We start from the raw sequence: 26,694 nt of genomic DNA on the forward strand, positions 1-26,694 counted from the left end.
TGAAGCTTCGAAATCAGGCTTCTTACTTTGAATCCTTTATCCCCTTTGTTATTTTCTGCATCTGCATTATCACAGAAATGCACAACACTCTTCCAACCTTGAAATTTATTCCGAGACATTGCTTTTTTTTACAATAGACACACCCAGGTCTTCATCTTTTGACCAATAATGCCTCTCCGATGGCAATTTGTGGAAATTTGACAAAAGAAGAATTCCTATCAGAGATTTCAATTCATCTACACTGAACACAAAATCCAGTTTGTTTCTGCTGGCCGTGGCATAACGAACAGTTTCCTTCACAATGTGATCATAAATATCTGGGGACATTATTGTTTCATATAATTCCAGAGGTGTTAGGTGATCCAAGTCTTCTTTCATTTTCTTCAAATTGTCCTGGAATGTTTGTCCTCTCTGTTCATCACAACTTTTTAGCAATATTGTTTTTTTTTTTTTTAAGTTTTTCAGTAATCAAAAATAATGCTTACCATAGATGGATATTCTCTCACTGCATGTGGTCACAACAGAGATTCGAAAAAACAGACAAAAAACGAGGTAGGCCGGTAAGTTCACGTCCAGCATACTTCGACAGGTTTGATCAGGATTTAAAATGCTTCATCCCAGCGTCCTCATTTGAGGACACAATTTTCAAAGTTGATAATGAACAACTTCCTTTGATTTATAATTGACAATTTATACTTAAAATGCTTGGGTAATAGATTAATTTACTATACTTTTGAAATTCATTATATATTAGTTAAAATAACTTGGAAAAAATTACTTGAAATTACGATAGGATAAGAGCACATTTTTGTACAACTTTGGTTGTTCATAAAAGTCTTATAAAGTTCTTAATACTAATAAAAAAGATGTCATGGGGTGCAATATGAAATAAATAATGCATGCATTTATTCAAATGTGATAAATTGATAAGATAAAAGAGGTAAAAAAAATCTTGAAATGTGTGTCCTCAAATGAGGACGCTGGGATATATTAATATTGGCGCCAAAATCTTCACCGAAGAATCCCTGAAGACTCCTTGAAGATTCTTTCTTCAGCTGAATTGGACCCTGGGCCCCACAAAAAAAAAAAAAAAAAAAAAGGACCCCTTACCAAAGATTTCCTCCGGAATCGCCGGAGGTGGCCATTATTACATGAATGACTATGCTCTAGTTTGAGAAAATGATAGTCTTCGTATTGGCGCCAAAATCTTCACCGAAGAATCCCTGAAGACTCCTTGAAGATTCTTTCTTCAGCTGAATTGGACCCCTGGGCCCCACAAAAAAAAAAAAAAAAGGACCCTTACCAAAGATTTCCTCCGGAATCGCCGGAGGTGGCCATCATTACATGAATGACTAAGCTCTAGTTTGAGAAAATGATAGTCTTCGTATTGGCGCCAAAATCTTCACCGAAGAATCCCTGAAGACTCCTTGAAGATTCTTTTTTTCAGCTGAATTGGACCCTGGCCCCACAAAAAAAAAAACAAAAAGGACCCCTTACCAAAGATTTCCTCCGGAATCGCCGGAGGTGGCCATCATTACATGAATGACTATGCTCTAGTTTGAGAAAATGATAGTCTTCGTATTGGCGCCAAAATCTTCACCGAAGAATCCCTGAAGACTCCTTGAAGATTCTTTCTTCAGCTGAATTGGACCTCCTGAGCCCCACAAAAAAAAACAAAAAGGACCCTTACCAAAGATTTCCTCCGGAATCGCCGGAGGTGGCCATTATTACATGAATGACTATGCTCTAGTTTGAGAAAATGATAGTCTTCGTATTGGCGCCAAAATCTTCACCGAAGAATCCCTGAAGACTCCTTGAAGATTCTTTCTTCAGCTGAATTGGACCCTGGGCCCCACAAAAAAAAAAAACAAAAAGGACCCCTTACCAAAGATTTCTCCGGAATCGCCGGAGGTGGCCATCATTACATGAATGACTATGCTCTAGTTTGAGAAAATGATAGTCTTCATATTGGCTCCAAAATCTTCACCGAAGATTCCCTGAAGACTCCTTGAAGATTCTTTCTTCTGAACATGAATACTGTATAACAGGTGTCAAACAAAAAAAAAAAAAATTTTACCATTTATTGGCAAAGATTTCAGCCATCATTACATGAATGACTACTCTAGTTTGAGAAAATGATATTTTTCATATTTTCAAAATCTTCACCGAAGAATCCTCTAGACTCCTTGAAGATTCTTTCTTCAGCTGAATTAACCCCTGGTTCAAAAAAAAACAAAAAGGAAATTTACAAGATTTCATTTGGAATTAGGTAGCATCATTACATGAATGACTAGCTCTAGTTTGAGAAAATGATATTAAAAAAGTAACCCATTGAAGATTTCTTCAGTAAAAATTGGACTTTGGGCCCAAAAAAAAAAAAAAAAAAGGACCCCTTACCAAAGATTTCCTCCGAATCGAATGGAGGTGGCCATCATTACATGAATGACTATGCTCTAGTTTGAGAAAATGATAATTGGCGCCAAAATCTTTTTGAAGAAAGAATTGAAGACTCCTTGAAGATTCTTTCTTCAGCTGAATTGGACCCTGGGCCCCACAAAAAAAAAAAAAAAAACCCTTCAAAGATTTCCTCCGGAATCGCCGGAGGTAGCCATCATTACATGAATGACTATGCTCTAGTTTGAGAAAATGATAGTCTTCGTATTTCCAAAATCTTCACCAAGATTCCCTGAAGACTCTTTGAAGATTCTTTCTTCAGCTAATTGGTGTCATTTTAAAAAAAAAAAAGGGTAATTTCAACCATTTAATAGCTGAGCTTTCATCATTGGCATGAATGACTATGCTCTAGTTTGAGAAAATGATAGTCTTCAATATTGGCGCCAAAATCTTCACCGAAGAATCCCTGAAGACTCCTTTGAAGATTCTTTCTTCAGCTGAATTGGACCCCTGGGCCCCACAAAAAAAAAAAAAAAGGACCCTTCAAAGATTTCTCCGGAATTGGAGGTGGCCATCATTACATGAATGACTATGCTCTAGTTTGAGAAAATGATAGTCTTCATATTTGCCAAAAATTAAAAATTCTTTCTTCAACTGAATTTGAGCCCACAAAAAAAAACAAAAAGGTCCTTACTAAAGATTTTCCGAAGCCGGAGGTGAACATTTTGAATGACAGTTTGAGAAAATGATAGTCTTTATTGGCGCCAAAATCTTCACCGAAGAACCTGAAGAATCCCTTGAAGATTCTTTCTTCAGCTGAATTGGACCCCTTTAAAAAAAAAAAAAAAAGGAGTACAAAGATTTTCGCCGGAGCCATCATTACATGAATACTATGCTCTAGTTTGAGAAAATGATAGTCTGAGTTTTGGATGCCTGAAAATCTTCAAAAAAGAATCTTCCTTTGAAGATTCTTTCTTCAGCTGAATTGGACCCTGGGCCCCAAAAAAAAAAAAAAAAAAAGGACCCTTACAAAGATTTCCTCCGGAATCGCTGGAGGTGGCCATCATTACATGAATGACTATTCTAGTTTGAGAAAAATAGTCTTGATATTGGCTCCAAAATCTTTGAAGAATCCTGAAGACTCTTTGAAGATTCTTTACATCCCCAAAATTGGCCTAGAAAAAAAAAAAAAAAAGGACCCCTTACCAAAGATTTTTTGAATCGTTGGAGGTGGCCATCATTACATGAATGACTATGCTCTAGTTTGAGAAAATGAATGATAGATTTAGAATCATGGCTGGTAGCCATCTTCATTAGAATGACTTGGCCAAATTGGCGCCAAAATCTTCACCGAAGAATCCCTGAAGACTCCTTGAAGATTCTTTCTTCAGCTGAATTGGACCCTGGGCCCCAAAAAAAAAAAAAAAAAAAGGACCCTTGCAAAGATTTCCTCCGGAATCGCCGGAGGTGGCCATCATTACATGAATGACTATGCTCTAGTTTGAGAAAATGATAGTCTTCGTATTGGCGCCAAAATCTTCACCGAAGAATCCCTGAAGACTCCTTGAAGATTCTTTCTTCAGCTGAATTGGACCCCTGGGCATAAAAAAAAAAAAAAAAAGGACCCTTTAAAGATTTCCTCCGGAATCGCCGGAGGTGGGCCATCATTACATGAATGACTATGCTCTAGTTTGAAAATGATAGTCTTCGTATTGGCGCCAAAATCTTCACCGAAGAATCCCTGAAGACTCCTTGAAGATTCTTTCTTCAGCTGAATTGGACCCCTGGGCCCCACAAAAAAAAAAAAACAAAAAGGACCCTTACCAAAGATTTCCTCCGGAATCGCCGGAGGTGGCCATCATTACATGAATGACTATGCTCTAGTTTGAGAAAATGATAGTCTTCGTATTGGCGCCAAAATCTTCACCGAAGAATCCCTGAAGACTCCTTGAAGATTCTTTCTTCAGCTGAATTGGACCCCTGGGCCCCAAAAAAAAAAAAAAACAAAAAGGACCCTTACCAAAGATTTCCTCCGGAATCGCCGGAGGTGGCCATCATTACATGAATGACTATGCTCTAGTTTGAGAAAATGATAGTCTTCGTATTGGCGCCAAAATCTTCACCGAAGAATCCCTGAAGACTCCTTGAAGATTCTTTCTTCAGCTGAATTGGACCCCTGGGCCCCACAAAAAAAAAAAAAAAAAAAAGGACCCCTTACCAAAGATTTCCTCCGGAATCGCCGGAGGTGGCCATCATTACATGAATGACTATGCTCTAGTTTTGAGAAAATGATAGTCTTCATATTGGCTCCAAAATCCTCACCCAAGATTCCCTGAAGACTCTTTGAAGACTCTTTCTTCAGCAGTATAACAGGTGTCATTTTTCAATTTCAAGGGTAATTTCTACCATTTATATAGCTGGTAGCCTTTCATCATTGGCACTCTGTTGTAGTATTCCATGTGTCATTTTTCAGTTTCAAGGTTCCTGTAACCTTGTAAGTAATGGAGTGTCATTTTGAAATTGCAAGGTTCATATGTAAAATTAACAAAAACACCAACTTTGAGGTCCCATAGCCGAGAGGGAACCTGTCATGGACATTAGGCTTCAATTAGAGCCCCTTTATTTTGAAAAAAATTAAAAAAATTCATACAAAACAACAATACGTTCAGGCCTTGCTGAGTTTTGGATGCCTGAATTTTATTGTATAAGAAAAAAATCGACTTTGAGGCCCCGTAGCTAAGAGTCATTTTAGAATCCCTGCAAGTCTGAATTTCTATTCATCGATTTTTGGAAACTGGAAATATTGGCCCAAAAAATTTTACATCCCCAAAATTAATAGAACTGTACTAACAAGGGTAAGTTAGGTCGAAAATTTTGAAAGTTCTATTTTTGAGGCTGGACTTTTTTTTTTTTTTACCCCAGGATTAGAATATGCCACCTTAACCACGCAAGAGTCCCAGCTGAATTGGACCCCTGGGCCCCAAAAAAAAAAAAAAACAAAAAGGACCCTTACCAAAGATTTCCTCCGGAATCGCCGGAGGTGGCCATCATTACATGAATGACTATGCTCTAGTTTGAGAAAATGATAGTCTAAGTATTGGCGCCAAAATCTTCACCGAAGAATCCCTGAAGACTCCTTGAAGATTCTTTCTTCAGCTGAACTGGACCCTGGTGCCCCACAAAAAAAAAAAAAAAAGGACCCTTACCAAAGATTTCCTCCGGAATCGCCGGAGGTGGCCATCATTACATGAATGACTATGCTCTAGTTTGAGAAAATGATAGTCTTCGTATTGGCTCCAAAATCTTCACCGAAGAATCCCTGAAGACTCCTTGAAGATTCTTTCTTCAGCTGAATTGGACCCCTGGGCCCCACAAAAAAAAAAAAAAAAAAGGACCCCTTACCAAAGATTTCCTCCGGAATCGCCGGAGGTGGCCATCATTACATGAATGACTATGCTCTAGTTTTAGAAAATGATAGTCTTCATATTGGCTCCAAAATCTTCACCGAAGAATCCCTGAAGACTCCTTGAAGACTCTTTCTTCAGCAGTATAACAGGTGTCATTTTTCAATTTCAAGGGTAATTTCTACCATTTATATAGCTGGTAGCCTTTATGACTATGCTCTAGTTTGAGAAAATGATAGTCTTAGTATTGGCGCCAAAATCTTCACCGAAGAATCCCTGAAGACTCCTTGAAGATTCTTTCTTCAGCTGAATTGGACCCCTGGGCCCCAAAAAAAAAAAAAAAAAAAAAAAGGACCCCTTACAAAGATTTCCTCCGGAATCGCCGGAGGTGGCCATCATTACATGAATGACTATGCTCTAGTTTGAGAAAATGATAGTCTTCGTATTGGCTCCAAAATCTTCACCGAAGAATCCCTGAAGACTCTTTGAAGATTCTTTCTTCAGCTGAATTGGACCCCTGGGCCCCACAAAAAAAAAAAAAAAAAAGGACCCCTTACCAAAGATTTCCTCCGGAATCGCCGGAGGTGGCCATCATTACATGAATAACTATGCTCTAGTTTTAGAAAATGATAGTCTTGATATTGGCTCCAAAATCCTCACCCAAGATTCCCTGAAGACTCCTTGAAGACTCTTTCTTCAGCAGTATAACAGGTGTAATTTTTCAATTTCAAGGGTAATTTCTACCATTTATATAGCTAGTAATGACTATGCTCTAGTTTGAGAAAATGATAGAAGCCAAAATCTTCACCGAAGAATCCCTGAAGACTCCTTGAAGATTCTTTCTTCAGCTGAACTGGAACAAAAAAAAAAAAAAAGGACCCCTTACCAAAGATTTCCTCCGGAATCGCCGGAGGTGGCCATCATTACATGAATGACTAAGCTCTAGTTTGAGAAAATGATAGTCTTCGTATTGGCGCCAAAATCTTCACCGAAGAATCCCTGAAGACTCCTTGAAGATTCTTTCTTCAGCTGAATTGGACCCCTGGGCCCCAAAAAAAAAAAAAAGGACCCCTTACCAAAGATTTCCTCCGGAATCGCCGGAGGTGGCCATCATTACATGAATGACTATGCTCTAGTTTGAGAAAATGATAGTCTTCGTATTGGCGCCAAAATCTTCACCGAAGAATCCCTGAAGACTCCTTGAAGATTCTTTCTTCAGCTGAATTGGACCCCTGGGCCCCACAAAAAAAAAAAAAACAAAAAGGACCCCTTACTAAAGATTTCCTCCGGAATCGCCGGAGGTGGCCATCATTACATGAATGACTATGCTCTAGTTTGAGAAAATGATAGTCTTCGTATTGGCGCCAAAATCTTCACCGAAGAATCCCTGAAGACTCCTTGAAGATTCTTTCTTCAGCTGAATTGGACCCCTGGGCCCCACAAAAAAAAAAAAAGGACCCCTTACCAAAGATTTCCTCTGGAATCGCCAGGGTGGCCATCATTACATGAATGACTATGCTCTAGTTTGAGAAAATGATAAGTCTTCGTATTGGCGCCAAAATCTTCACCGAAGAATCCCTGAAGACTCCTTGAAGATTCTTTCTTCAGCTGAATTGGACCCCTGGCCCCACAAAAAAAACAAAAAGGACCCCTTCAAAGATTTCCTCCGGAATCGCCGGAGGTGGCCATCATTACATGAATGACTATGCTCTAGTTTGAGAAAATGATAGTCTTCGTATTGGCGCCAAAATCTTCACCGAAGAATCCCTGAAGACTCCTTGAAGATTCTTTCTTCAGCTGAACTGGACCCCTGGGCCCCACAAAAAAAAAAAAAAAAAAAAAGGACCCCTTACTAAAGATTTCCTCCGGAATCGCCGGAGGTGGCCATCATTACATGAATGACTATGCTCTAGTTTGAGAAAATGATAGTCTTCGTATTGGCTCCAAAATCTTCACCGAAGAATCCCTGAAGACTCTTTGAAGATTCTTTCTTCAGCAGTATAACAGGTGTCATTTTTCAATTTCAAGGGTAATTTCTACCATTTGTATAGCTGGTAGCCTTTATGACTATGCTCTAGTTTGAGAAAATGATAGTCTTAACCCATTAAATCCCAACTTTTGTATTTTTGAATTTCTGGAATTTTTTGCTAAATAATATATATTTAAGGGTCAAGAAAACATATGACGTAGAAAGAAAAATCTATTTCTAAGGGTAAGCTTACAGTAAGCTGTCCTCAAATGAGGACGCTGGGACAAAGGGGTATAAAATCATGTTTTCAAGCTGTCCTCAAATGAGGACACTGGGACAATAGGTTTTATGTTTATATTTGTTAAGTAAAGTATTATCTTTTCAGATAAAGATAAACAGTTCCATATTGTCATTCTTACTTAAATGTTATGAATTTCCACCTAAGTTCTAGCTGAAAAAAAATTTAATTTCATAAACTAAATGTACTTTCTTTTATTGTTATACCTGACAATCTTATTTTCTTTTATGATAAGAGCTGAAACATTCAATACAAAGAGTCACATTGCATTTAGAGCAAAAGGTTCTTGGTTTTGCTGTACATGGTTTGTTCATACACCTCTGCTGATTGTTGCGCTTTTCAATAAAATTATCTTTACCATCATAACGAACATCAACAAAATTTGTGCGTGAGTGTAAGGTACCACAGGGTCTTCCTACTGAGCCTTCCATGCAAGCCAACTTCAGATAAGCTACAGAAATTGCCCTTTTGAAATCTAGTAGACTCAGATGTGTGAAACCATGTCCTTGGTGCAGCAATTTATAAATGATCCATGAGTTCACAACTGCCATATCTCTCATTCTAATGAATAAAGGCCAGTACCATTTCTTTCCTCGAATAGAAACAGAATATTTCCCTACTAACCAATCATGGTGATCTACACCACCCATACATTTATTATAGTCGAAAATTGCATTTGGTTGAGGAACGCTTCCTTTTGACTTTGATGTCTTAATCCAACGTTGGACCTTTGCAAGGGGTTCTACAGTGTCGTAATTAGTACCAACAGTTACACATTTGTTATCTAGCCAATTTACCATCAGTACTTCTTCATTGGTGTCAAACCTGTAGTCATATGAGCCTCTTGTTTCTTTTCTCATATCATTTGTTGATTTCAATGTACAGTTCTTCAAACAATTTTCTCTGTGTGTTCCTGACGCTTGAAAACCAATATTTCGTAGGTGAACTAATAATTCATAACCAGTAAAATAATTATAAAAATAAACAGCATGAGATTCTGGATCTGCTACAGCTTCAAGCATCTTCAAGACAACTTTTGAACCCAATGCTATTTCATCATTCTTATCTAGCTGAGGATTCTTACCACAGTAAAGATCAAAATTATAACAGTAGCCTGAGGTCCCACAACGTGCCCAAAGTTTATATCCAAACCTAGTAGGTTTCACCTGGATAAACTGCTTCAGGGAGTTATGCCCATAATATTTTACCATCATTTCGTCAACACTAACTAATGCATTCCTCAAATACTCCATATTGAACAAATGATTTCTGAAGCTTCGAAATCAGGCTTCTTACTTTGAATCCTTTATCCCCTTTGTTATTTTCTGCATCTGCATTATCACAGAAATGCACAACACTCTTCCAACCTTGAAATTTATTCCGAGACATTGCTTTTTTTTACAATAGACACACCCAGGTCTTCATCTTTTGACCAATAATGCCTCTCCGATGGCAATTTGTGGAAATTTGACAAAAGAAGAATTCCTATCAGAGATTTCAATTCATCTACACTGAACACAAAATCCAGTTTGTTTCTGCTGGCCGTGGCATAACGAACAGTTTCCTTCACAATGTGATCATAAATATCTGGGGACATTATTGTTTCATATAATTCCAGAGGTGTTAGGTGATCCAAGTCTTCTTTCATTTTCTTCAAATTGTCCTGGAATGTTTGTCCTCTCTGTTCATCACAACTTTTTAGCAATATTGTTATTTTTTTTTTTTTTAAGTTTTTCAGTAATCAAAAAATAATGCTTACCATAGATGGATATTCTCTCACTGCATGTGGTCACAACAGAGATTCGAAAGAAACAGACAAAAAACGAGGTAGGCCGGTAAGTTCACGTCCAGCATACTTCGACAGGTTTGATCAGGATTTATAATGCTTCATCCCAGCGTCCTCATTTGAGGACACAATTTTCAAAGTTGATAATGAACAACTTCCTTTGATTTATAATTGACAATTTATACTTAAAATGCTTGGGTAATAGATTAATTTACTATACTTTTGGAAATTCATTATATATTAGTTAAAATAACTTGGAAAAAATTACTTGAAATTACGATAGGATAAGAGCACATTTTTGTACAACTTTGGTTGTTCATAAAAGTCTTGTAAAGTTCTTAATACTAATAAAAAGATGTCATGGGGTGCAATATGAAATAAATAATGCATGCATTTATTCAAATGTGATAAATTGATAAGATAAAAGAGGTAAAAAAATCTTGAAATGTGTGTCTCAAATGAGGACGCTGGGATATATTAATATTGGCGCCAAAATCTTCACCGAAGAATCCCTGAAGACTCCTTGAAGATTCTTTCTTCAGCTGAATTGGACCCTGGGCCCCACAAAAAAAAAAAAAAAAAAAGGACCCCTTACCAAAGATTTCCTCCGGAATCGCCGGAGGTGGCCATTATTACATGAATGACTATGCTCTAGTTTGAGAAAATGATAGTCTTCGTATTGGCGCCAAAATCTTCACCGAAGAATCCCTGAAGACTCCTTGAAGATTCTTTCTTCAGCTGAATTGGACCCCTGGGCCCCACAAAAAAAAAAAAAAGGACCCTTACCAAAGATTTCCTCCGGAATCGCCGGAGGTGGCCATCATTACATGAATGACTATGCTCTAGTTTGAGAAAATGATAGTCTTCGTATTGGCGCCAAAATCTTCACCGAAGAATCCCTGAAGACTCCTTGAAGATTCTTTCTTCAGCTGAATTGGACCTCTGGGCCCCACAAAAAAAAAAAAAAGGACCCCTTACCAAAGATTTCCTCCGGAATCGCCGGAGGTGGCCATCATTACATGAATGACTATGCTCTAGTTTGAGAAAATGATAGTCTTCGTATTGGCGCCAAAATCTTCACCGAAGAATCCCTGAAGACTCCTTGAAGATTCTTTCTTCAGCTGAATTGGACCCTGGGCCCCACAAAAAAAACAAAAAGGACCCCTTACCAAAGATTTCCTCCGGAATCGCCGGAGGTGGCCATCATTACATGAATGACTATGCTCTAGTTTGAGAAAATGATAGTCTTCGTATTGGCGCCAAAATCTTCACCGAAGAATCCCTGAAGACTCCTTGAAGATTCTTTCTTCAGCTGAATTGGACCCCTGGGCCCCACAAAAAAAAAAAAAGGACCCTTAGCAAAGATTTCCTCCGGAATCGCCGGAGGTGGCCATCATTACATGAATGACTATGCTCTAGTTTGAGAAAATGATAGTCTTCATATTGGCTCCAAAATCCTCACCCAAGATTCCCTGAAGACTCTTTGAAGACTCTTTCTTCAGCAGTATAACAGGTGTCATTTTTCAATTTCAAGGGTAATTTCTACCATTTATATAGCTGGTAGCCTTTCATCATTGGCACTCTGTTGTAGTATTCCATGTGTCTTTTTTCAGTTTCAAGGTTCCTGTAACCTTGTAAGTAATGGAGTGTCATTTTGAAATTGCAAGGTTCATATGTAAAATTAACAAAAAACACCAACTTTGAGGTCCCATAGCCGAGAGGAACCTGTCATGGACATTAGGCTTCAATTAGAGCCCCTTTATTTTGATCTGTTCTATTAAAAAATTCATACAAAACAACAATACGTTCAGGCCTTGCTGAGTTTTGGATGCCTGAATTTTTATTGTATAAACTAAAAATCGACTTTGAGGCCCCGTAGCTAAGAGTCATTTTAGAATTATGCAAGTCTGAATTTCTATTCATCGATTTTTGGAATGAACTGGAAATATTGGCCAAAAAATTTTACATCCCCAAAATTAATAGAACTGTACTAACAAGGGTTAGTTAGGTTGAAAATTTTGAAAGTTCTATTTTTTGAGGCTGGACTTTTTTTTTTTTTTTTTTTTTTTTTTTAACACCCCAGGATTAGAATATGCCACCTTCCTTAAAGACTCCGGAATCGCCGGAGGTGGCCATCATTACATGAATGACCTTAGTTTGAGAAAATGATAGTCTAAGTATTGGGCCAAAATCTTCACCGAAGAATCCCTGAAGACTCCTTGAAGATTCTTTCTTCAGCTGAACTGGACCCCTGGGCAAAAACAAAAAAAAAAAAAAAGGACCCCTTACCAAAGATTTCCTCCGGAATCGCCGGAGGTGGCCATCATTACATGAATGACTATGCTCTAGTTTGAGAAAATGATAGTCTTCGTATTGGCGCCAAAATCTTCACCGAAGAATCCCTGAAGACTCCTTGAAGATTCTTTCTTCAGCTGAATTGGACCCCTGGGCCCCAAAAAAAAAAAAAAAAAAGGACCCTTACCAAAGATTTCCTCCGAATCGCCGGAGGTGGCCATCATTACATGAATGACTATGCTCTAGTTTGAGAAAATGATAGTCTTCGTATTGGCGCCAAAATCTTCACCGAAGAATCCCTGAAGACTCCTTGAAGATTCTTTCTTCAGCTGAATTGGACCCCTGGGCCCCAAAAAAAAAAAAAAAAAAAAAGGACCCCTACTTAAAGATTTCCTCCGGAATCGCCGGAGGTGGCCATCATTACATGAATGACTATGCTCTAGTTTGAGAAAATGATAGTCTTCGTATTGGCGCCAAAATCTTCACCGAAGAATCCCTGAAGACTCCTTGAAGATTCTTTCTTCAGCTGAATTGGACCCTGGGCCCCACAAAAAAAAAAAAACAAAAAGGACCCTTACCAAAGATTTCCTCCGGAATCGCCGGAGGTGGCCATCATTACATGAATGACTATGCTCTAGTTTGAGAAAATGATAGTCTTCGTATTGGCGCCAAAATCTTCACCGAAGAATCCCTGAAGACTCCTTGAAGATTCTTTCTTCAGCTGAATTGGACCCCTGGGCCCCACAAAAAAAAAAACAAAAAGGACCCCTTACCAAAGATTTCCTCCGGAATCGCCGGAGGTGGCCATCATTACATGAATGACTATGCTCTAGTTTGAGAAAATGATAGTCTTCGTATTGGCGCCAAAATCTTCACCGAAGAATCCCTGAAGACTCCTTGAAGATTCTTTCTTCAGCTGAATTGGACCCCTGAGCCCCACAAAAAAAAAAAAAAGAAAGGACCCCTTACCAAAGATTTCCTCCGGAATCGCCGGAGGTGGCCATCATTACATGAATGACTATGCTCTAGTTTGAGAAAATGATAGTCTTCATATTGGCTCCAAAATCCTCACCCAAGATTCCCTGAAGACTCTTTGAAGACTCTTTCTTCAGCAGTATAACAGGTGTCATTTTTCAATTTCAAGGGTAATATCTACCATTTATATAGCTGGTAGCCTTTCATCATTGGCACTCTGTTGTAGTATTCCATGTGTCATTTTTCAGTTTCAAGGTTCCTGTAACATTGTAAGTAATGGAGGTGTCATTTTGAAATTGCAAGGTTCATATGTAAAATTAACAAAAAACACCAACTTTGAGGTCCCATAGCCGAGAGGGAACCTGCCATGGACATTAGGCTTCAATTAGAGCCCCTTTATTTTGATCTGTTCTATCAAAAAAATTCATACAAAACAACAATACGTTCAGGCCTTGCTGAGTTTTGGATGCCTGAATTTTTATTGTATAAACTAAAAAATCGACTTTGAGGCCCCGTAGCTAAGAGTCATTTTAGAATTACGCAAGTCTGAATTTCTATTCATCGATTTTTGGAAACTGGAAATATTGGCCCAAAAAATTTTACATCCCCAAAATTAATAGAACTGTACTAACAAGGGTAAGTTAGGTCGAAAATTTTGAAAGTTCTATTTTTTGAGGCTTTTTTTTTTTTTTTTAACACCCCAGGATTAGAATATGCCACCTTAACCACGCAAGAGTCCCGGCTGAATTGGACCCCTGGGCCCCGCAAAAAAAAAAAAAAAAAAAGGACCCCTTACCAAAGATTTCCTCCGGAATCGCCGGAGGTGGCCATCATTACATGAATGACTATGCTTAGTTTGAGAAAATGATAGTCTAAGTATTGGCGCCAAAATCTTCACCGAAGAATCCCTGAAGACTCCTTGAAGATTCTTTCTTCAGCTGAACTGGACCCCTGGGCCCCACAAAAAAAATAAAAAGGACCCCTTACCAAAGATTTCCTCCGGAATCGCCGGAGGTGGCCATCATTACATGAATGACTATGCTCTAGTTTGAGAAAATGATAGTCTTCGTATTGGCTCCAAAATCTTCACCGAAGAATCCCTGAAGACTCCTTGAAGATTCTTTCTTCAGCTGAATTGGACCCCTGGGCCCCACAAAAAAAAAAAAAAATGACCGCTTACCAAAGATTTCCTCCGGAATCGCCGGAGGTGGCCATCATTACATTAATAACTATGCTCTAGTTTTAGAAAATGATAGTCTTCATATTGGCTCCAAAATCCTCACCCAAGATTCCCTGAAGACTCCTTGAAGACTCTTTCTTCAGCAGTATAACAGGTGTCATTTTTCAATTTCAAGGGTAATTTCTACCATTTATATAGCTGGTAGCCTTTATGACTATGCTCTAGTTTGAGAAAATGATAGTCTTAGTATTGGCGCCAAAATCTTCACCGAAGAATCCCTGAAGACTCCTTTGAAGATTCTTTCTTCAGCTGAATTGGACCCCTGGGCCCCACAAAAAAAAAAAAAAAAAGGACCCTTACTAAAGATTTCCTCCGGAATCGCCGGAGGTGGCCATCATTACATGAATGACTATGCTCTAGTTTGAGAAAATGATAGTCTTCGTATTGGCTCCAAAATCTTCACCGAAGAATCCCTGAAGACTCTTTGAAGATTCTTTCTTCAGCTGAATTGGACCCTGGGCCCCCAAAAAAAAAGAAAAAAGGACCCCTTACCAAAGATTTCCTCCGGAATCGCCGGAGGTGGCCATCATTACATGAATAACTATGCTCTAGTTTTAGAAAATGATAGTCTTGATATTGGCTCCAAAATCTTCACCCAAGATTCCCTGAAGACTCTTTTGAAGACTTTCTTTCTTCAGCAGTATAACAGGTGTAATTTTTCAATTTCAAGGGTAATTTCTACCATTTATATAGCTAGTAGCCTTTATGACTATGCTCTAGTTTGAGAAAATGATAGTCTTCGTATTGGCGCCAAAATCTTCACCTGAAGAATCCCTGAAGACTCCTTGAAGATTCTTTCTTCAGCTGAACTGGACCCCTGGGCCCCAAAAAAAAAAAAACAAAAAGGACCCTTATTGTAAAGATTTCCTCCGGAATGCTGGAGGTGGCCATCATTACATGAATGACTATGCTCTAGTTTGAGAAAATGATAGTCTTCGTATTGGCGCCAAAATCTTCACCGAAGAATCCCTGAAGACTCCTTTGAAGATTCTTTCTTCAGCTGAATTGGACCCCTGGGCCCCACAAAAAAAAAAAAAAAAAAAAGGAACATTTACCAAAGATTTCCTCCGGAATCGCCGGAGGTGGCCATCATTACATGAATGACTATGCTCTAGTTTGAGAAAATGATAGTCTTATGATATTGGCTCCAAAATCTTCACCGAAGAATTAGTTTGAAGACTCCTTGAATGATTCTTTCTTCAGCTGAATTGGACCCTGGGCCCCAAAAAAAAAAAAAAAGGATCATTAAAGATTTCCTCCGGAATATAGCCATCATTACATGAATGACTATGCTCTAGTTTGAGAAAATGATAGTCTTCAGTATTGGCGCCAAAATCTTCACCGAAGAATCCCTGAAGACTCCTTGAAGATTCTTTCTTCAGCTGAATTGGACCCCTGGGCCCCACAAAAAAAAAAAAAAGGACCCCTTACAAAGATTTCCTCCGGAATCGCCGGAGGTGGCCATCATTACATGAATGACTATGCTCTAGTTTGAGAAAATGATAGTCTTCGTATTGGCGCCAAAATCTTCACCGAAGAATCCCTGAAGACTCCTTGAAGATTCTTTCTTCAGCTGAATTGGACCCTGGGCCCCACAAAAAAAAAAAAAAAAAAGGACCCCTTACCAAAGATTTCCTCCGGAATCGCCGGAGGTGGCCATCATTACATGAATGACTATGCTCTAGTTTGAGAAAATGATAGTCTTCGTATTGGCTCCAAAATCTTCACCGAAGAATCCCTGAAGACTCCTTGAAGATTCTTTCTTCAGCTGAATTGGACCCCTGGGTGTCAAAAAAAAAAAAAGGGTAATTTTCAAAGATTTCCTCCGGAATCGCCGGAGGTGGCCATCATTACATGAATGACTATGCTCTAGTTTGAGAAAATGATAGTCTTCGTATTGGCGCCAAAATCTTCACCGAAGAATCCCTGAAGACTCCTTGAAGATTCTTTCTTCAGCTGAATTGGACCCCTGGCCCCACAAAAAAAAACAAAAAGGATATATTTACTAAAGATTTCCTCCGGAATCGCGGAGGTGGCCATCATTACATGAATGACTATGCTCTAGTTTGAGAAAATGATAGTCTTCGTATTGGCGCCAAAATCTTCACGAAGAATGTCCTGAAGACTCCTTTTTGAAGATTCTTTCTTCAGCTGAATTGGACCCTGGGCCCCACAAAAAAAAAAAAAAAAAGGACCCCTTACAAAACCATTTCCTCCGGAATCGCCGGAGGTGGCCATCATTACATGAATGACTATGCTCTAGTTTGAGAAAATGATAGTCTTCGTATTGGCGCCAAAATCTTCACCGAAGAATCCCTGAAGACTCCTTGAAGATTCTTTCTTCAGCTGAATTGGACCCCTGGGATAAAAAAAAAACAAAAAAGGACCCTTCATAAAGATTTCCTCCGGAATCGCCGGAGGTAGCCATCATTACATGAATGACTATGCTCTAGTTTGAGAAAATGATAGTCTTCGTATTGGCGCCAAAATCTTCATGAAGAATCCCTGAAGACTCTTTGAAGATTCTTTCTTCAGTTGATACTGGACCCCTATATAAAATTTTCGGAATGCCGGTAGGTAGCCATCATTACATGAATGACTATGCTTTCCAGTTTGAGAAAAATAAAAAAATCTTCACCCTGAAGACTCCTTGTAAAATTCTTTCTTCAGCTTTCTTGACCCTAATAAAAAAAATTCAAAAAGGAATAAATAATGCAAAGATTTCCTCCGGAATGTGCCGGAGGTGGCCATCATTACATGAATGACTTTGCTCTAGTTTGAGAAAATGATAGTCTTCGTATTGGCGCCAAAATCTTCACCGAAGAATCCCTGAAGACTCCTTTGAAGATTCTTTCTTCAGCTGAATTGGACCCTGGGCCCCACAAAAAAAAAAAAAAAAGGACCCTTACCAAAGATTTCCTCCGGAATCGCCGGAGGTGGCCATCATTACATGAATGACTATGCTCTAGTTTGAGAAAATGATAGTCTTCGTATTGGCTCCAAAATCTTCACCCAAGAATCCCTGAAGACTCTTTGAAGATTCTTTCTTTCTTCATGAGTAAACTAAATTTGGGCCAAAAAAAACTGAAGACTCCTTGAAGATTCTTTCTTCAGCTGAATTGGACCCCTGGGCCCCACAAAAAAAAAAAAGGAAAGTACAAAGACATTTCCGGAATCGCCGGAGGTAGCCATCATTACATGAATGACTATGCTCTAGTTTGAGAAAATGATAGTCTTTTTCCTGAAGACTCCTTGAAGATTCTTTCTTCAGCTGAATTGGACCCTGGGCCCCCAAAACAAAAAAACAAAAAGGACCCCTTACAATTTTCCTCCGGAATCGCCGGAGGTGGCCATCATTACATCTATTGGTTTGAGAAAATGATAGATTGACTATGCTTTCTTAGTTTTTGAAATTGCAAAATTGAATCGCCGGAGGTGTCATTACATTTGATTCATGCTCTAGTTTGAGAAAAAATTGGCGCCAAAATCTTCACCTGAAGAATCCTGAAGACTCCTTGAAGATTCTTTCTTCAGCTGAATTGGACCCCTGGGCCCCACAAAAAAAAAAAAGGACCCCTTACAAAGATTTCCTCCGGAATCGCCGGAGGTGGCCATCATTACATGAATGACTATGCTCTAGTTTGAGAAAATGATAGTCTTCGTATTGGCGCCAAAATCTTTTCGAAGAATTGAAGACTCTTTTGAAGATTCTTTCTTCAGCTGAATTGGACCCTAGGCCCCAAAAAAAAAAAAACAAAAAGGACCCTTACCAAAGATTTCCTCCGGAATCGCCGGAGGAGCCATCATTACATGAATGACTATGCTCTAGTTTGAGAAAATGATAGTCTTTTTGGCTCCAAAATCTTCACCGAAGAATCCCTGAAGACTCCTTGAAGATTCTTTCTTCAGCTGAATAACAGGTGTCATTTTTCAATTTCAAAAAAAAAAAAAAAAAAGGATTTATATAGCCAAAGATTTCATCATTGGAATCTCTGTTGTAGTATTCCATCATCATTTTTGAGTGACTATGTTCCTAGTTTGAGAAAATGATAGTCTTCATTTGAAAAAAGGTTCATATGTAAAATTAACAAAAACTCAACTTTGAAATTCTTTCTTCAGCTGAATTGGACATTGGGCCCCTTTATTTTGATCTGTTTATTAAAAAACCCCTTACAAATCCGGAATGGTTTTGCCATCATTACTGAATGACTATGCTCTAGTTTGAGAAAATGATAGTCTTCAGTATTGGTCAAAATTTTCACCGAAAGAATCCTGAAGACTGAATTTCTATTTCTTTTTTGCTGAAACTGGAAATATTGGCCCAAAAAATTTAAATCCCCAAAAAGGACCCCTTAGAAAGATTTCCTCCGGAAGGGTAAGTTAGCCAAATTAAATTTTGAAAGTTCTTTTTTTTGCTGGACTTTTTTTTGATTTTCTTAACACCCCAAAATTAGAATATGCCTGAAACTCACTTGCAAGATTCCTTGGCTGAATTGGACCCCTGGGCCCCAAAAAAAAAAAAAAAAAAAGGACCCCTTACCAAAGATTTCCTCCGGAATCGCCGGAGGTGGCCATCATTACATGAATGACTATGCTTCTAGTTTGAGAAAATGATAGTCTTAAGTATTGGCGCCAAAATCTTCACTGAAGAATCCCCTGAAGACTCCTTGAAGATTCTTTCTTCAGCTGAACTGGACCCCTGGACCCCAAAAAAAAAAAAAGGACCCTTACCAAAGATTTTCCGGAATCGCGGAGGTGGCCATCATTACATGAATGACTATGCTCTAGTTTGAGAAAATGATAGTCTTCGTATTGGCTCAAAATCTTCACCGAAGAATCCCTGAAGACTCTTTGAAGATTCTTTCTTCAGCTGAATTGGACCCTGGGCCCCACAAAAAAAAAAAAAAAAAAGGACCCCTTACCAAAAGATTTCCTCCGGAATCGCCGGAGGTGGCCATCATTACATGTATAACTATGCTCTAGTTTTAGAAAATGATAGTCTTCATATTGGCTCCAAAATCCTCACCCAAGATTCCCTGAAGACTCTTGAAGACTCTTTCTTCAGCAGTATAACAGGTGTCATTTTTCAATTTCAAGGGTAATTTCTACCATTTATATAGCTGGTAGCCTTTATGACTATGCTCTAGTTTGAGAAAATGATAGTCTTAGTATTGGCGCCAAAATCTTCACCGAAGAATCCCTGAAGACTCCTTGAAGATTCTTTCTTCAGCTGAATTGGACCCCTGGGCCCCCAAAAAAAAAAAAAAAAAAAAAAGGACCCCTTACCAAAGATTTCCTCCGGAATCGCCGGAGGTGGCCATCATTACATGAATGACTATGCTCTAGTTTGAGAAAATGATAGTCTTCGTATTGGCTCCAAAATCTTCACCGAAGAATCCCTGAAGACTCTTTGAAGATTCTTTCTTCAGCTGAATTGGACCCCTGGGCCCCAAAAAAAAAAAAAAAAGAAAAAGGACCCCTTACCAAAGATTTCCTCCGGAATCGCCGGAGGTGGCCATCATTACATGAATAACTATGCTCTAGTTTTAGAAAATGATAGTCTTGATATTGGCTCCAAAATCCTCACCCAAGATTCCCTGAAGACTCCTTGAAGACTCTTTCTTCAGCAGTATAACAGGTGTAATTTTTCAATTTCAAGGTTAATTTCTACCATTTATATAGCTAGTAGCCTTTATGACTATGCTCTAGTTTGAGAAATGATAGTCTTCGTATTGGCGCCAAAATCTTCACCGAAGAATCCCTGAAGACTCCTTGAAGATTCTTTCTTCAGCTGAATTGGACCCTGGGCCCCAAAAAAAAAAAAAAGGACCCTTACCAAAGATTTCCTCCGGAATGCCGGAGGTGGCCATCATTACATGAATGACTATGCTCTAGTTTGAGAAAATGATAGTCTTCGTATTGGCGCCAAAATCTTCACCGAAGAATCCCTGAAGACTCCTTGAAGATTCTTTCTTCAGCTGAACTGGACCCCTGGGCCCCACAAAAAAAAAAAAAAAAGGACACCTTACCAAAGATTTCCTCCGGAATCGCCGGAGGTGGCCATCATTACATGAATGACTATGCTCTAGTTTGAGAAAATGATAGTCTTCGTATTGGCGCCAAAATCTTCACCGAAGAATCCCTGAAGACTCCTTGAAGATTCTTTCTTCAGCTGAATTGGACCCTGGGCCCCACAAAAAAAAAAAAAAGGACCCTTACCAAAGATTTCCTCCGGAATCGCCGGAGGTGGCCATCATTACATGAATGACTATGCTCTAGTTTGAGAAAATGATAGTCTTCGTATTGGCGCCAAAATCTTCACCGAAGAATCCCTGAAGACTCCTTGAAGATTCTTTCTTCAGCTGAATTGGACCCTGGGCCCCAAAAAAAAAAACAAAAAGGACCCCTTACCAAAGATTTCCTCCGGAATCGCCGGAGGTGGCCATCATTACATGAATGACTATGCTCTAGTTTGAGAAAATGATAGTCTTCGTATTGGCGCCAAAATCTTCACCGAAGAATCCCTGAAGACTCCTTGAAGATTCTTTCTTCAGCTGAATTGGACCCCTGGGCCCCACAAAAAAAAAAAAAAAAAAAGGACCCCTTACCAAAGATTTCCTCCGGAATCGCCGGAGGTGGCCATCATTACATGAATGACTATGCTCTAGTTTGAGAAAATGATAGTCTTCGTATTGGCGCCAAAATCTTCACCGAAGAATCCCTGAAGACTCCTTGAAGATTCTTTCTTCAGCTGAATTGGACCCCTGGGCCCCAAAAAAAAAAACAAAAAGGACCCCTTACCAAAGATTTCCTCCGGAATCGCCGGAGGTGGCCATCATTACATGAATGACTATGCTCTAGTTTGAGAAAATGATAGTCTTCGTATTGGCGCCAAAATCTTCACCGAAGAATCCCTGAAGACTCCTTGAAGATTCTTTCTTCAGCTGAACTGGACCCCTGGGCCCAACAAAAAAAAAAAAAAAAAAAGGACCTTACTAAAGATTTCCTCCGGAATCGCCGGAGGTGGCCATCATTACATGAATGACTATGCTCTAGTTTGAGAAAATGATAGTCTTCGTATTGGCTCCAAAATCTTCACCGAAGAATCCCTGAAGACTCTTTGAAGATTCTTTCTTCAGCAGTATAACAGGTGTCATTTTTCAATTTCAAGGGTAATTTCTACCATTTGTATAGCTGGTAGCCTTTATGACTATGCTCTAGTTTGAGAAAATGATAGTCTTAACCCATTAAATCCCAACTTTTGTATTTTTTGAATTTCTGGAATTTTTTGCTAAATAATATATATTTAAGGGTCAAGAAAACATATGACGTAGAAAGAAAAAATCTATTTCTAAGGGTAAGCTTACAGTAAGCTGTCCTCAAATGAGGACGCTGGGACAAAGGGGTATAAAATCATGTTTTCAAGCTGTCCTCAAATGAGGACACTGGGACAATAGGTTTTATGTTTATATTTGTTAAGTAAAGTATTATCTTTTCAGATAAAGATAAACAGTTCCATATTGTCATTCTTACTTAAATGTTATGAATTTCCACCTAAGTTCTAGCTGAAAAAAAATTTAATTTCATAAACTAAATGTACTTTCTTTTATTGTTATACCTGACAATCTTATTTTCTTTTATGATAAGAGCTGAAACATTCAATACAAAGTCACATTGCATTTAGAGCAAAAGGTTCTTGGTTTTGCTGTACATGGTTTGTTCATACACCTCTGCTGATTGTTGCGCTTTTCAATAAAATTATCTTTACCATCATAACGAACATCAGCAAAATTTGTGCGTGAGTGTAAGGTACCACAGGGTCTTCCTACTGAGCCTTCCATGCAAGCCAACTTCAGATAAGCTTCAGAAATTGCCCTTTTGAAATCTAGTAGACTCAGATGTGTGAAACCATGTCCTTGGTGCAGCAATTTATAAATGATCCATGAGTTCACAACTGCCATATCTCTCATTCTAATGAATAAAGGCCAGTACCATTTCTTTCCTCGAATAGAAACAGAATATTTCCCTACTAACCAATCATGGTGATCTACACCACCCATACATTTATTATAGTCGAAAATTGCATTTGGTTGAGGAACGCTTCCTTTTGACTTTGATGTCTTAATCCAACGTTGGACCTTTGCAAGGGGTTCTACAGTGTCGTAATTAGTACCAACAGTTACACATTTGTTATCTAGCCAATTTACCATCAGTACTTCTTCATTGGTGTCAAACCTGTAGTCATATGAGCCTCTTGTTTCTTTTCTCATATCATTTGTTGATTTCAATGTACAGTTCTTCAAACAATTTTCTCTGTGTGTTCCTGACGCTTGAAAACCAATAAAAAGGTGAACTAATAATTCATAACCAGTAAAATAATTATAAAAATAAACAGCATGAGATTCTGGATCTGCTACAGCTTCAAGCATCTTCAAGACAACTTTTGAACCCAATGCTATTTCATCATTCTTATCTAGCTGAGGATTCTTACCACAGTAAAGATCAAAATTATAACAGTAGCCTGAGGTCCCACAACGTGCCCAAAGTTTATATCCAAACCTAGTAGGTTTCACCTGGATAAACTGCTTCAAGGAGTTATGCCCATAATATTTTACCATCATTTCGTCAACACTAACTAATGCATTCCTCAAATACTCCATATTGAACAAATGATTTCTGAAGCTTGAAATCAGGCTTCTTACTTTGAATCCTTTATCCCCTTTGTTTATTTTCTGCATCTGCATTATCACAGAAATGCACAACACTCTTCCAACCTTGAAATTTATTCCGAGACATTGCTTTTTTACAATAGACACAAGGTCTTCATCTTTTGACCAATAATGCCTCTCCGATGGCAATTTGTGGAAATTTGACAAAAGAAGAATTCCTATCAGAGATTTCAATTCATCTACACTGAACACAAAATCCAGTTTGTTTCTGCTGGCCGTGGCATAACGAACAGTTTCCTTCACAATGTGATCATAAATATCTGGGGACATTATTGTTTCATATAATTCCAGAGGTGTTAGGTGATCCAAGTCTTCTTTCATTTTCTTCAAATTGTCCTGGAATGTTTGTCCTCTCTGTTCATCACAACTTTTTAGCAATATTGTTATTTTTTTTTTTTAAGTTTTTCAGTAATCAAAAAATAATGCTTACCATAGATGGATATTCTCTCACTGCATGTGGTCACAACAGAGATTCGAAAGAAACAGACAAAAAACGAGGTAGGCCGGTAAGTTCACGTCCAGCATACTTCGACAGGTTTGATCAGGATTTATAATGCTTCATCCCAGCGTCCTCATTTGAGGACACAATTTTCAAAGTTGATAATGAACAACTTCCTTTGATTTATAATTGACAATTTATACTTAAAATGCTTGGGTAATAGATTAATTTACTATACTTTTTGAAATTCATTATATATTAGTTAAAATAACTTGGAAAAAATTACTTGAAATTACGATAGGATAAGAGCACTTTTTGTACAACTTTGGTTGTTCATAAAAGTCTTGTAAAGTTCTTAATACTAAAAAAAAAGATGATGGGGTGCAATATGAAATAAATAATGCATGCATTTATTCAAATGTGATAAATTGATAAGAGGTAAAAAAATCTTGAATTACATGAATGACTCAAATGAGGACGTTTGAGAAAATGATAGTATTAATATTGGCGCCAAAATCTTCACCGAAGAATCCCTGAAGACTCCTTGAAGATTCTTTCTTCAGCTGAATTGGACCCCTGGGCCCCCAAAAAAAAAAAACAAAAAGGACCCTTACCAAAGATTTCCTCCGGAATCGCCGGAGGTGGCCATCATTACATGAATGACTATGCTCTAGTTTGAGAAAATGATAGTCTTCGTATTGGCGCCAAAATCTTCACCGAAGAATCCCTGAAGACTCCTTGAAGATTCTTTCTTCAGCTGAATTGGACCCCTGGGCCCCACAAAAAAAAACAAAAAGGACCCCTTATTAAAGATTTCCTCCGGAATCGCCGGAGGTGGCCATCATTACATGAATGACTATGCTCTAGTTTGAGAAAATGATAGTCTTCGTATTGGTGCCAAAATCTTCACCGAAGAATCCCTGAAGACTCCTTGAAGATTCTTTCTTCAGCAGAATTGGACCCCTGGCCCACAAAAAAAAAAAAAAGGACCCCTTACCAAAGATTTCCTCCGGAATCGCCGGAGGTGGCCATCATTACATGAATGACTATGCTCTAGTTTGAGAAAATGATAGTCTTCGTATTGGCTCCAAAATCTTCACCCAAGATTCCCTGAAGACTCTTTGAAGACTCTTTCTTCAGCAGTATAACAGGTGTCATTTTTCAATTTCAAGGGTAATTTCTACCATTTATATAGCTGGTAGCCTTTCATCATTGGCACTCTGTTGTAGTATTCCATGTGTCATTTTTCAGTTTCAAGGTTCCTGTAACCTTGTAAGTAATGGAGGTGTCATTTTGAAATTGCAAGGTTCATATGTAAAATTAACAAAAAACACCAACTTTGAGGTCCCATAGCCGAGAGGGAACCTGTCATGGACATTAGGCTTCAATTAGAGCCCCTTTATTTTGATCTGTTCTATTAAAAAAATTCATACAAAACAACAATACGTTCAGGCCTTGCTGAGTTTTGGATGCCTGAATTTTTATTGTATAAACTAAAAAATCGACTTTGAGGCCCCGTAGCTAAGAGTCATTTTAGAATTATGCAAGTCTGAATTTCTATTCATCGATTTTTGGAAACTGGAAATATTGGCCCAAAAATTTTACATCCCAAAATTAATAGAACTGTACTAACAAGGGTAAGTTAGGTCGAAAATTTTGAAAGTTCTCTTTTTGAGGCTGGACTTTTTTTTTTTTTTTTTTTTTTTTTTTTTTAACACCCCAGGATTAGAATATGCCACCAAGAATAACCACTGCAAGAGTCCTGAAGCTGAATTGGACCCCTGGGCCCTGCCCAAAAAAAAAAAAAAAAGGACCCCTTACCAAAGATTTCCTCCGAATCGCCGGAGGTGGCCATCATTACATGAATGACTATGCTCTAGTTTGAGAAAATGATAGTCTTCGTATTGGCGCCAAAATCTTCACCGAAGAATCCCTGAAGACTCCTTGAAGATTCTTTCTTCAGCTGAATTGGACCCCTGGGCCCCAAAAAAAAAAAAAAAAGGACCCTTACCAAAGATTTCCTCCGGAATCGCCGGAGGTGGCCATCATTACATGAATGACTATGCTCTAGTTTGAGAAAATGATAGTCTTCGTATTGGCGCCAAAATCTTCACCGAAGAATCCCTGAAGACTCCTTGAAGATTCTTTCTTCAGCTGAATTGGACCCCTTGGCCCCAAAAAAAAAAAACAAAAAGGACCCCTTACCAAAGATTTCCTCCGGAATCGCCGGAGGTGGCCATCATTACATGAATGACTATGCTCTAGTTTGAGAAAATGATAGTCTTCATATTGGCTCCAAAATCTTCACCGAAGATTCCTGAAGACTCCTTGAAGATTCTTTCTTCAGCAGTATAACAGGTGTCAGAAAAAAAAAAAACAAAAATTTCTACCATTTCCTCCGGAAAAAGGTCCATCATTACATGAATGACTATGCTCTAGTTTGAGAAAATGATAGTCTTCGTATTTCTTCATTGAAGAATCCCTGAAGACTCCTTGAAGATTCTTTCTTCAGCTGAATTGGACCCCTGGGCCCCACAAAAAAAAAAAAAAAGGACCCCTTACCAAAGATTTCCTCCGGAATCGCCGGAGGTGGCCATCATTACATGAATGACTATGCTCTAGTTTGAGAAAATGATAGTCTTCGTATTGGCGCCAAAATCTTCACCGAAGAATCCCTGAAGACTCCTTGAAGATTCTTTCTTCAGCTGAATTGGACCCCTGGGCCCCACAAAACTAAAAAGGACCCCTTACCAAAGATTTCCTCCGGAATCGCCGGAGGTGGCCATCATTACATGAATGACTATGCTCTAGTTTGAGAAAATGATAGTCTTTTTTATTGGCGCCAAAATCTTCACCGAAGAATCCCTGAAGACTCCTTGAAGATTCTTTCTTCAGCTGAATTGGACCCCTGGGCCCCACAAAAAAAAAAAAAAAAAAAGGACCCTTACCAAAGATTTCCTCCGGAATCGCCGGAGGTAGCCATCATTACATGAATGACTATGCTCTAGTTTGAGAAAATGATAGTCTTCGTATTGGCGCCAAAATCTTCACCGAAGAATCCCTGAAGACTCCTTGAAGATTCTTTCTTCAGCTGAATTGGACCCCTGGGCCCCACAAAAAAAAAAAAAAGGACCCTTACCAAAGATTTCCTCCGGAATCGCCGGA

The 26,694-nt window shown here is 38.6% G+C and overlaps 2 protein-coding genes across 2 annotated transcripts; both read right to left on the minus strand.

Moving 5' to 3' along the window:
• Window positions 1–105: 105 nt before the first annotated feature.
• LOC136838079 (piggyBac transposable element-derived protein 3-like) lies at window positions 106–9,318 on the minus strand. Its single transcript, XM_067102926.1, has 2 exons — window positions 8,382–9,318; window positions 106–317 (listed from the first exon to the last, which is right to left on the minus strand). Exons 1-2 carry the CDS (start codon window positions 9,316–9,318, stop codon window positions 106–108), a joined length of 1,149 nt encoding a protein of 382 aa, XP_066959027.1.
• A 12,701-nt stretch (window positions 9,319–22,019) lies between these two features.
• On the minus strand, window positions 22,020–23,411 carry LOC136838080 (piggyBac transposable element-derived protein 3-like). The gene has a single exon (XM_067102927.1). The coding sequence runs from the start codon at window positions 23,409–23,411 to the stop codon at window positions 22,020–22,022; it is 1,392 nt and encodes a 463-aa protein (XP_066959028.1).
• Window positions 23,412–26,694: the final 3,283 nt, after the last annotated feature.

The sequence above is a fragment of the Macrobrachium rosenbergii genome, unplaced genomic scaffold (assembly GCF_040412425.1).
Source record: "Macrobrachium rosenbergii isolate ZJJX-2024 unplaced genomic scaffold, ASM4041242v1 13917, whole genome shotgun sequence".
NCBI classification, from domain to species: Eukaryota; Metazoa; Arthropoda; class Malacostraca; order Decapoda; family Palaemonidae; genus Macrobrachium; species Macrobrachium rosenbergii.